Raw genomic sequence first — 12,573 nt, 5'->3', positions numbered from 1 at the left:
GTTTTTTTATCAGATTAGGTATCGTAAAGTATAAAACTATTTCCTGAAATATACGTATCGTATTTGTGTGTCTATCTAAATTATATATATATATATATATATATATATATATATATATATATATATATATATATATATATATTATATATATATATACATATATATATATATATATATTCATTTATATATATATAATCATATATATATATATATATATATATATATATATATATATATATACTCATGTGAACACACAAAAACCCTATATATATATATATATATATATATATATATATATATATATATATATATATATATATATATATATATATAATAATAATAATAATAATAATAATAATTACGGTAATAATGGTGACATATCATATACTGTGTTTCTATAAGTGTTCATAATATTCACATTTATTGTAAAAACCTTTCTTTTTAGTAATTTTCTACAATCTTTATTAAAAATTTGGTATAGGCTTTTGCCTTACTGTAATTATCTATGGTGCTTTGTGAGAGAGAGAGAGAGAGAGAAAGAGAGAGAGAGAGAGAGAGAGAGAGAGAGAGAGAGAGAGAGAGAGAGAGAGAGAGAGAGAGAGAGAGAGAGAGAGAGAACGGAATAAAATCTTTTTTATCAAATGAGAGGAGCAAATGATTGTTGATGAATTACTGAGATAAGAATAACAAGGAAAAAAATTGCAAATTGAAAGTTATAAAAAAATAAAAAAATACATCAGTCAATATGCACAGAATGAACAGCACCAGATATCAGAATATAGAGTAACTTTAAGTAAATCAAATGAAGAAGAGGAAAGTAAGAAACAATACAAATGGAGGAGATAATGAAGAATGGATAAAAAAGACAAAAAATATAAAAAGAAAATAATCGATCCTATTTTAAAGAATAATGATTAAGAATAATATAAAAGTCAAGGAGCAGCGAAAAAAAATACATATAAAAAGAATATAATGAACCATATTTTAAAGAATAAGGATTAAGAATAAAAAAAAAAAACGTTAATGAAAAAACGTCAAGAAACAGCGAAAAAAAAAAATAAAAAGAATATAATCAGCCATATTTCAAAGAGTAATAATCAATAATAAAACAAAAGTCAAGAAACAACATAACAAAAAGAGAAAAGGGTAGAAAAAGGATAAAATACAACAACAAAACAAAAGAAAAACAAAGAAATAAAAAAAAAAGTATTTATTTTAAGGCGCTCCACCCGATATGGCATCCAATGGGGACTTTATAGTGGACGGCAGTCCGTACTTCGGTTGACAGACGCAACCGGACTCCACCAGCACGTAGTCCTGTCCGGTTAAGGTGACGGGTCCGAGAGGGATAACCAGGAAGAGGTATGGCACGTAAGTTTGCACGCACGAGCCGTGCACGATGTCGCATTCGTTTGATCTGCAATAAGATAAAAAAGGACGTTTACGTACATTATTATTGTTATTATTATTATTATTATTATTATTACTTTTGCTGTTGTTGTTTTTGGTGTTGTTGTTATTATTATTATTATTATTATTATTATTATTATTATTATGACTAACCAAGCTACAACCCTAATTGGAAAAGCAAGATGCTATAAGCCCAAGGGGTTCAACGGGGAAAAATAGCCCAGTGAGGAAAGGAAACAGGAAAATGAATATACGATATAAGAAGTAATGAAAAATTAGAATAAAATATTGAATATCTATTGGATAAATATTTTTATTAAAAAGAAAAATAGATTTTATGGTAAAATTTATTACTGAAAGTTATGTATTGATATCTATTGAATAAATAGATTTATTAAAAAGAAAAATAGATTTTAGGGTAGAATTTATGATTGAACAAAAGTGTAAAAGAGTTGATAAGTTAATAAGATTATATCTTTGACTTAATATAGCAGGAAGTAGTAGAAGAAATTACTCTAATAACTGGAAGGAATAATAGAAAAAACTCTAATAACTGGAAGGAAAAATAGAAATTTCTCTAATAACTGGAAGGAATAATGGAAAAAACTCTAATAACTGGAAGGAATAATAGAAAAAACTCTAATAACTGGAAGGAATAATAGAAAAAACTCTAATAACTGGAAGGAATAATAGAAATTTCTCAAATAACTGGAAGGAATAATAGAAAAAACTCTAATAACTGGAAGGAATAATAGAAATTACTCTAATAACTGGAAGGAATAATAGAAAAAACTCTAATAATTGGAAGGAATAGAAATTTCTCTAATAACTGGAAGGAATAATTTAAAAAACTCCAATAACTGGAAGGAATAATAGAAATTTCTCTAATAACTGGAAGGAATAATTTAAAAAACTCCAATAACTGGAAGGAATAATAGAAATTTCTCTAATAACTGGAAGGAATAACAGAAATTTCTCTAATAACTGGAAGGAATAATAGAAATTTCTCTAATAACTGGAAGGAATAATTTAAAAAACTCCAATAACTGGAAGGAATAATAGAAATTTCTCTAATAACTGGAAGGAATAACAGAAATTTCTCTAATAACTGGAAGGAATAACAGAAATTTCTCTAATAACTGGAAGGAATAACAGAAATTTCTCTAATAACTGGAAGGAATAACAGAAATTTCTCTAATAACTGGAAGGAATAACAGAAATTTCTCTAATAACTGGAAGGAATAATAGAAATTTCTCTAATAACTGGAAGGAATAACAGAAATTTCTCTAATAACTGGAAGGAATAATAGAAAACACTCTAATAACTGGAAGGAATAATAGAAAAAACTCTAATAACTGGAGGGAATAATAGAAATTTCTCTAATAACTGGAAGGAATAACAGAAATTTCTCTAATAACTGGAAGGAATAATAGAAATTTCTCTAATAACTGGAAGGAATAACAGAAATTTCTCTAATAACTGGAAGGAATAATAGAAAACACTCTAATAACTGGAAGGAATAATAGAAATTTCTCTAATAACTGGAAGGAATAATAGAAATTTCTCTAATAACTGGAAGGAATAACAGAAATTTCTCTAATAACTGGAAGGAATAATAGAAAACACTCTAATAACTGGAAGGAATAATAGAAATTTCTCTAATAACTGGAAGGAATAACAGAAATTTCTCTAATAACTGGAAGGAATAATAGAAAACACTCTAATAACTGGAAGGAATAATAGAAAAAACTCTAATAACTGGAAGGAATAATAGAAAACACTCCAATAACTGGAAGGAATAATAGAAATTTCTCTAATAACTGGAAGGAATAACAGAAATTTCTCTAATAACTGGAAGGAATAACAGAAATTTCTCTAATAACTGGAAGGAATAACAGAAATTTCTCTAATAACTGGAAGGAATAATAGAAATTTCTCTAATAACTGGAAGGAATAACAGAAATTTCTCTAATAACTGGAAGGAATAATAGAAAACACTCTAATAACTGGAAGGAATAATAGAAAAAACTCTAATAACTGGAGGGAATAATAGAAATTTCTCTAATAACTGGAAGGAATAACAGAAATTTCTCTAATAACTGGAAGGAATAATAGAAATTTCTCTAATAACTGGAAGGAATAACAGAAATTTCTCTAATAACTGGAAGGAATAATAGAAAACACTCTAATAACTGGAAGGAATAATAGAAATTTCTCTAATAACTGGAAGGAATAATAGAAAACACTCTAATAACTGGAAGGAATAATAGAAATTTCTCTAATAACTGGAAGGAATAATAGAAATTTCTCTAATAACTGGAAGGAATAATAGAAAACACTCTAATAACTGGAAGGAATAATAGAAATTTCTCTAATAACTGGAAGGAATAATAGAAAACACTCTAATAACTGGAAGGAATAATAGAAATTTCTCTAATAACTGGAAGGAATAATAGAAATTTCTCTAATAACTGGAAGGAATAATAGAAAACACTCTAATAACTGGAAGGAATAATAGAAAACACTCTAATAACTGGAAGGAATAATAAAAAAAATTCTAATAACTGGAAGGAATAATAGAAATTTCTCTAATAACTGGAAGGAATAATAGAAAACACTCTAATAACTGGAAGGAATAATAGAAATTTCTCTAATAACTGGAAGGAATAATAGAAAACACTCTAATAACTGGAAAGGATAATAGAAAAAATCTCTAATAACTGAAAGGAATAATAGAAATTTCTCTAATAACTGGAAGGAATAATAGAAATGTCTCTAATAACTGGAAGGAATAATAGAAATTTCTCTAATAACTGGAAGGAATAATAGAAATTACTCTAATAACTGGAAGGAATAACAGAAATTAATTTCAAAACAAGAATAATAATAAATTACTATAATAACTAGAATGATAATAACTATAATAACTAGAATGATAGAAATTTCTATAATAACTAGAATGATAGAAATTACGATAATAACTAGAATGATAGAAATTACGATAAAAACTAGAATGATAGAAATTACGATAATAACTAGAATGATAGAAATTACGATAAAAACTAGAATGATAGAAATTACGATAATAACCAGAATGATAGAAATTACGATAATAACTAGAATGATAGAAATTACGATAATAACCAGAATGACAGAAATTACGATAATAACTAGAATGATAGAAATTACTATAATAACTTGAATGATAGAAATTACTATAATAACTAGAATGATAATAAATTATTTTAATAACTAGAATGATAGAAATTACTAAAGTAACTAGAAAGAGAGAAATTACTATAATAACTAGAATGCTAATAAATTACTATAATAACTAGAATGATAGAAATTACTATAATAACTAAAATGATAGAAATTACGAAAGTAACTAGAATGCTAATAAATTACTATAATAACGAGAATGATAGAAATTACTATAATAACTAGAATGATAGAAATTACTATAATAACTTGAATGAGAGAAATTACTATAATAACTAGAATGATAGAAATTACTATAATAACTAGAATGATAGAAATTACTATAATAACTAGAATGATGGAAATTGCTATGATAACCAGAATGATATAAATTACTATAATAACTAGAATGATAATAAATTACTATAATAACTAGAATGATAAAAATTACTATAATAACTAGAATGATAGAAATTACTATAATAACTAAAATGATGGAAATTGCTATGATAACCAGAATGATATAAATTACTTTAATAACTAGAATGATAATAAATTACTATAATAACTAGAATGATAGAAATTACTATAATAACTAGAATGATAATAAATTACTATAATAACTAGAATTTTAGAAATTACTATAATAACTAGAATGATAATAAATTACTATAATAACTAGAATGATAGAAATGACTATAATAACTAGAATTATATAAATGACTATAATAACCAGAATGATAGAAATTACTATAATAACTAGAATGATAGATATTGCTATGATAACTAGAATGATAGAAATTACTATAATAACTAGAATGATAATAAATTACTATAATAACTAGAATGATAATAAATTACTATAATAACTAGAATGATAGAAATTACTATAATAACTAGAATGATAATAAATTACTATAATAAGTAGAATGATAGAAATTACTATAATAACTAGAATGCTAATATATTACTATAATAACTAGAATGATAGAAATTACTATAATAACTAGAATGATAGAAATTACTATAATAACTAGAATTATAATAAATTACTATAATAACTAGAATGATAGAAATTACTATAATAACTAGAATGATAGAAATTACCCTAATAACTAGAATGACAATAAATTACTATAATAACTAGCATGATATAAATGACTATATTAAGTAGAATCATAGAAATTACTATAATAACTAGAATGATAGAAATTACTATAATAACTAGAATGCTAATAAATTACTATAATAACTAGAATGATAGAAATTACTATAATAACTCAATTGATAGAAATTACTATAATAACTAGAATGATAGAAATTACTATAATAACTAGAATGATAGAAATTACTTTAATAACTAGAATGATGGAAATTAATATAATAACTAGAATGATATAAATTACCATAATAACTAGAATGATAATAAAATACTATAATAACTAGAATGATATAAATGACTATAATAACTCAATTGATAGAAATTACTATAATAACTAGAATGATAGAAATTACTATAATAACTAGAATGATAGAAATTAATATAATAACTAGAATGATAGAAATTACTATAATAACTAAAATGATAATAAATTACTATAATAACTCGAATGACAGAAATTACTATAATAACTAGAATGATAATAAATTACTATAATAACTAGAATGATAGAAATTACTATAATAACTAGAATGATAGAAATTTCTATAATAACTAGAATGATAGAAAATACTATAATAACTAGAATGATAGAAATTACTATAATAACTCAAATGATAGAAATTACTATAATAACTAGAATGATAGAAATTACCATAATAACTAGAATGATAGAAATTTCCATAATAACTAGAATGATAATAGATTACTAAAATATCTAGAATGATAGAAATTACTATAATAACTAGAATGATAGAAATTACTAAAATAACTAGAATAATAATAAATTGCTGTAATAACTAGAATGATAGAAATTACTATAATAACTAGAATGATAGAAATTTCTATAATAACTAGAATGATAGAAATTACTATAATAACTAGAATGATAGAAATTACTAAAATAACTAGAATAATAATAAATTACTGTAATAACTAGAATGATAGAAATTACTATAATAACTAGAATGATAGAAATTTCTATAATAACTAGAATGATAGAAATTACTATAATAACTAGAATGATAGAAATTACTAAAATAACTAGAATAATAAATTGCTGTAATAACTAGAATGATAATAAATTACTATAATAACTAGAATGATAGAAATTACTATAATAACTAGAATGATAGAAATTTCTATAATAACTAGAATGATAGAAATTACTATAATAACTAGAATGATAATAGATTACTAAAATATCTAGAATGATAGAAATTACTATAATAACTAGAATGACAGAAATTACTAAAATAACTAGAATAATAATAAATTACTGTAATAACTAGAATGATAGAAATTACTATAATAACTAGAATGATAATAAATTACTATAATAACTAGAATGATAGAAATCACTATAATAACTAGAATGATAATAAATTACTATAATAACTAGAATGATAGAAATCACTATAATAACTAGAATGATAATAAATTACTATAATAACTAGAATGATAGAAATCACTATAATAACTAGAATGATAATAAATCAATAACAATAACTCCAACTGAAATGAAAAAAAGAAAGTGAACTCACTCGCAAACTTCGAAAATCACTTGCTGCAAAAGATCTGGAAACTTCTGAACGATGGTCACAGGTTGACCCGAAGTCAGGCTGACGCCGTACATGGGCGCCGTCGTGTTGTAGCGAGTCTTGCAGAGCCGCGCAGGAGGGCCTGGCGGGCAGGAGGACTCCGCCCCTGACAAGGAGGCCGTAGAGGCGGAGGAGGAGAAGGACGTAGTCTCGCTGGAGACGCTAGAGGAGGTGGACACCTTAGGAGTGGCCGTCTTGACGGAGGTTTGGGATTTCGTTTTCATACTGCGACCTGTATATAAAATTTTTTTTTAATATATAACCTTACAATGTTGTTTATTTATATAGGAAATATCTATTTTAATGTTATTACTGTTCTTAAAATATTTTATTTTTCCTTGTTTCCTTTCCTCACTGGGCTATTTTCCCTGTTGGGGCCCCGGGGCTTATAGCATCCTGCTTTTGCAACTAGGGTTGTAGCTTAGCAAATAATAATAATAATAATAATAATAATAATAATAATAATAATAATAATAATAATAATAATAATAATATTTTAAAATGACAATTCAATAAATCATCTTTATAATACGTTTTTTTTTCTAAATGGATAATTTAATAAATTACCTTTATAACATTGTTTATTTTAAATTGACAATTTAATAAATCACGTTTATAATATTGTTTATTTTAAATTGAGAATTTAGCAAATCATTTTTATGATATTTATTTTAAACTAACAGTTTAATAAATCACCTTTATAATATTGTTTATTCTAAATTGATTATTTAATAAATCCGTTTTATATTGTTTATTCTAAATTGATGATTAAATAAATCACCTTTATAATATTGTTTATTCTAAATTGACAGTTTAATAAATCATCTTTATGATATTATTTATTCTAAGCTGACAATTTAATAAATCACCTTCATAATATTGCTTATTCAAAACTGACAATTTAATAAAAACAACTTTATAATATTGTTTATTCTAAGCTGAAAATTTAATAAATCACCTTTATAATATTGTTTATTCTAGAATCTAGATAGACAATTTAATAAATCACCTTTATAATACTATTTATTTCAAATTTTTGATTAAGGTATATGGAAGTTTTAATTTTTAACTTTGACACATTTCAAAAGATATTTAGTTGCTTTACGTTTTATTATTATTATCATTATTATTATTATTATTATTACTATTATTATTATTATTATTATTATTATTATGACAAAGAACATTGCAGAAAATATACTCTCGACAAAAATTTTATTTGAAAGAAATATAAACTAAAAATGGGAACAATTAGGCAAAAGTATTTAGAGAAAAAGGTTAAATTACTTTAAAATGTCATAGAAAATTTTATAAAACAGAATTTATTTTGAAGAAATGAAGGACAAACATCTAAAAATTGGTTGTTTAACACGGGAAATTGGAAAGAAAATTGGCTTGATGATACCTTTGATATCTAAGGTAGACACACACACACACACACGCACATATATATATATATATATATATATATATATATATATATATATATATATATATATATGCATATATATACATATAAATATATATATATATATATATATAGAGAGAGAGAGAGAGAGAGAGAGAGAGAGAGAGAGAGAGAGAGAGAGAGAGAGAGAGAGAGAGAGAGAGATATGCATAAATATAAGCCAGATTAGACAGAGATAGGATAGATAGATTAAAGACAGTGTGAAAGATGTATACCAGAGTAGGGGAATAATAATGGAAGGACAACTTCGGACAAAGAGAGAGAGAGAGAGAGAGAGAGAGAGAGAGAGAGAGAGAGAGAGAGAGAGAGAGACGTAAACCAATTACCGTCAGTCAAATGGTTCCCTGGTAAGGTGACCTCCCACACTCAATAGACCATTTATATATTTACGACTGTTTACGCATCAGAACTCTTAATTTCCCTTTGTTTACATCCACATTGCCATTATTTACCTTCCGGTGCCAGGTGTGACACGCCGGAGTTGGCCTCCGAGCGCCCTTTGAGTAGGATCCTACTGACGGAGGCGTGGTCTATGGTTGGGTGCAGCACTCTCCCTCGACGCATTCCTCGGGGGGCGCCAAATTCACCCTCTCCAACTAGGCGGTTGATGAGGTCACTGTAATCAACCAAGAGAACAGGCAGGCTTTAGATGTGGGTATCCAACAACTGACCATATCCGTGGATTTAACCAGATAATGGAAAAATCAACAGAGTATGACAAACCACTATGTATGGCTATTATAGACTTTGAGAAAGCTTTTGATTTTGTCAAAACTTTAGTAGTAATGAAAGCCCTTCAAAGACAAAGAACATCTTATGTTAGAACGTGTTTATTAAGAGTCGTTTAATTTGGTAATATTTTCCCAAGAATTCATCTTAATTACTTAATGACATACTTCTAAAAAATATTATCTTTACCAATAAAATGAGCAACTCTGAATTCCAAGTCTTTTTGTAATGATAAATAAGAAAACATGAGAAAAAAGTAATAAGCTGCAGATGAGGAGACTAATTTGTACATGGTACTAGCATACAACAGTACACGTTCCTTGTCAGTTTCAAATAAATTAGGGTTTAATTAAGTATTAATAAGATCCGTAACCGACGTTTGTAGCCTGATACAAGCTGCAACATAGAATAATGGTTGAAAGCCGCATATATATAGCAAGCACTTCTATTGGAAGCAACCAACCTTAAGAATCTCGTACAACCGACAGTGAGTCATAGTGATATGAGACACAAGAATGGTTCGGTAACTTACTCTGACAAAGCCATTATAAACTTGCTAAGTTAAACTGTAAAGCCACCAGAGGGTTAACACACTGTCAAAGCCATTAGAAGCTTGGTAAATTAAACTGTAAAGCTACTAGGAACTTGGTATCTTGAACTGCACCGTCCTAGGCTTGGTAACATATACACTGGTAAAGCCATTAGAATCTTATAAATTAAATTGTATAGCAACCAGAAACTTAATACCTCAACCGCAATGTCTTAGGGTTGGTAACATACACTGGCAAAGCCATTAGAAACTTGGTAAGTTAACCTGTAAAGCCACCAGAGGCTTGATACCTTGGCAATTTCTTTGGCTTGGTAACATATACACTGGCAAACTCATTAGAAACTTGGTAAATTAAACTGTAAAGCTACTAGAAACTTAGTATCTTAAACAGAACCGTCATAGGCTTGGTAACATATACATTGCCAAAGCCATTAGAAACTTGGTAATTTAAACTGTAAAGCCACCAGAAGCTTGGTATATTAAACTGCACCGTCTTAGGCTTGGTAATCTATACACTGGCAAAGCCATTAGAAGCTTGGTAAATTAAACTGTAATTGGTATCTTAAAATGCACCTTCCTAGGCTTGGTAACTTATACACTGTTAAAACCCTTAGAATCTTATAAATTAAGCTGTATAGCCAACAGAAGCTAAGTAACTTAACTGCAATGTCTTACGATTGGTAACATATACACTGGCAAAGCCATTAGAAACTTGGTACATTAAAATGTATAGCCACCAGAAGCTTAGTACCTTAAATTGTAATTTCTTTGGCTTGGTAACAGGTACACAGGTAAACTCATTAGAAACTTGGTAAATTAAACTGTAAAGCCCCCAGAAGCTTAGTACCTTAAACTGCAATGTCTTAGGATTGGTAACATATACACTATCAGAGCCTTTAGAATCTTTGTAAATTAACTTTAAAACCTCAGCCTTGGTAACATATTTTCCCCTTGCCGACTGCCAACGCAAGAACCCGGGTCTTGCTCGTAAAGCAAGGCATTCTTAAACGATCGAGCGAACAAACAATTACATACACTAGCAAACCAAATTAGACTCTTGGTAACTTACACTGGATAAGGTTTCCCATCAGGTCCAGCTTCAGAAGGGTCGACTAGAGCATTTCCCCAGGTGTAACGGCCTACCTCGGCCTTCCCTAGGCCGATGGAGATGATTGCCAGGAGAAGGAACTTCATGATCTGAAAGATAAAGGAAAACATGTATTTTAATTTTAAGATATATTTACCTTTGGTAATTATAACTATGTTGGGCAAAAATCTTAACAATTTTATTGTTATACTGTCATTTTAGATTTTTCCTTATAATAAAACATTTGGCTAGCCAGACCATTGTGAATTTCATTATTATTTATATCAACAACAACAACAACAACAACAACAACAACAACAATAATAATAATAATAATAATAATAATAATGACAACTTCATACCTCCGTCAGAATTTCATAAAATTCCCCCTATAATGTTTTGCATATTACCGTTACAAAGTAACAAATAAATAGATGAATAAACTGACATACCACCCGTTGAGTTACCACCACTAGAGAGTTATGGGGTCCTTTGACTGTCCAGACATTACTACATTGGATCCCTCTCTCTGGTTACGGTTCATTCTCCCTTTGCCTACACATACACTGAATAGTCTGGCCTATTCTTTACAGATTCTCCTCTGTCCTTATACACTAGACAACACTGAGATTACCAAACAATTCTTCTTCACCCAAGGGGTTAACTACTGCACTGTAATTGTTCATTGGCTACTTTCCTCTTGGTAAGGGTAGAAGAGACTCTTTAGCTAGGGTAAGCAGCTCTTCTAGGAGAAGGACAATCCAAAATCAAACCATTGTTATCTAGTCTTGGGTAGCGCCATAGCCTCTCCACCATGGTCTTCCACTATCTTAGATTAGAGTTCTCTTGATTGAGGGTACATTTGGGCACACTATTCTAACTAGTTTCTCTATCTCTTGTTTTGTTTAAAGTTTTTATAGTTTATATAGGAAATATTTATTTTAATGTTACTGTTCATAAAATATTCTATTTTTTCTTGTTTCCTTTCCTCAATGAGCTATTTTCCCTGTTGGAGTCCCTGGGCTTATAGCATCCTGCTTTTCCAACAAGGGTTGTAGTTTAGCAAGTAATAATAATAATAATAATAATAATAATAATAATAATAATAATAATAATAATACAGACAGACACAGAACAAAGATCAAACCCAACCAAAACTATAATCACTTCGTCAAATGAATAATTGAATGATTTGAAGTTCTTTGGCATCCTGACATCGAAAGTCATTGACGCCGACACTTTGTCAGAGGTAATAATAATAATTTATGATGATAATTATAATTACCAAACAGGTATTTAAAATTCGTGTAGAAGAGATTCATAGCTTTAAGCTTTTTGCCCCCCCCCTCTCTCTCTCTCTCTCTCTC

At 27.7% G+C, this 12,573-nt stretch overlaps 1 protein-coding gene across 1 annotated transcript; it reads right to left on the bottom strand.

The window, feature by feature from the left end:
* Window positions 1-1,054: 1,054 nt before the first annotated feature.
* On the bottom strand, window positions 1,055-11,313 carry LOC137622049 (uncharacterized). The gene is made up of 4 exons (XM_068352528.1): window positions 11,189-11,313; window positions 9,293-9,456; window positions 7,316-7,604; window positions 1,055-1,417 (listed from the first exon to the last, which is right to left on the bottom strand). The coding sequence occupies exons 1-4, from the start codon at window positions 11,311-11,313 to the stop codon at window positions 1,216-1,218; spliced, it is 780 nt and encodes a 259-aa protein (XP_068208629.1). The 3' UTR covers window positions 1,055-1,215.
* Window positions 11,314-12,573: the final 1,260 nt, after the last annotated feature.

The sequence above is a fragment of the Palaemon carinicauda genome, chromosome 28, assembly GCF_036898095.1.
Source record: "Palaemon carinicauda isolate YSFRI2023 chromosome 28, ASM3689809v2, whole genome shotgun sequence".
Lineage (NCBI taxonomy): Eukaryota > Metazoa > Arthropoda > Malacostraca > Decapoda > Palaemonidae > Palaemon > Palaemon carinicauda.
The sequence above is the reverse complement of the archived record's forward strand: the minus strand, read 5'-3'. Positions and strand labels throughout refer to the sequence as shown.

Bases quoted from the DNA above. Each gene is read 5' to 3' on its own strand.
- LOC137622049 (XM_068352528.1), bottom strand. From the start codon at position 11,313: ATGAAGTTCCTTCTCCTGGCAATCATCTCCATCGGCCTAGGGAAGGCC. The intron at 9,457-11,188 runs GTAAGTTACCAA...GGTTGATTACAG, and splicing joins GATGGGAAACCTTATCCAGT to TGACCTCATCAACCGCCTAG. The intron at 1,418-7,315 runs GTGAGTTCACTT...ATCTTATTGCAG, and splicing joins GTGATTTTCGAAGTTTGCGA to ATCAAACGAATGCGACATCG.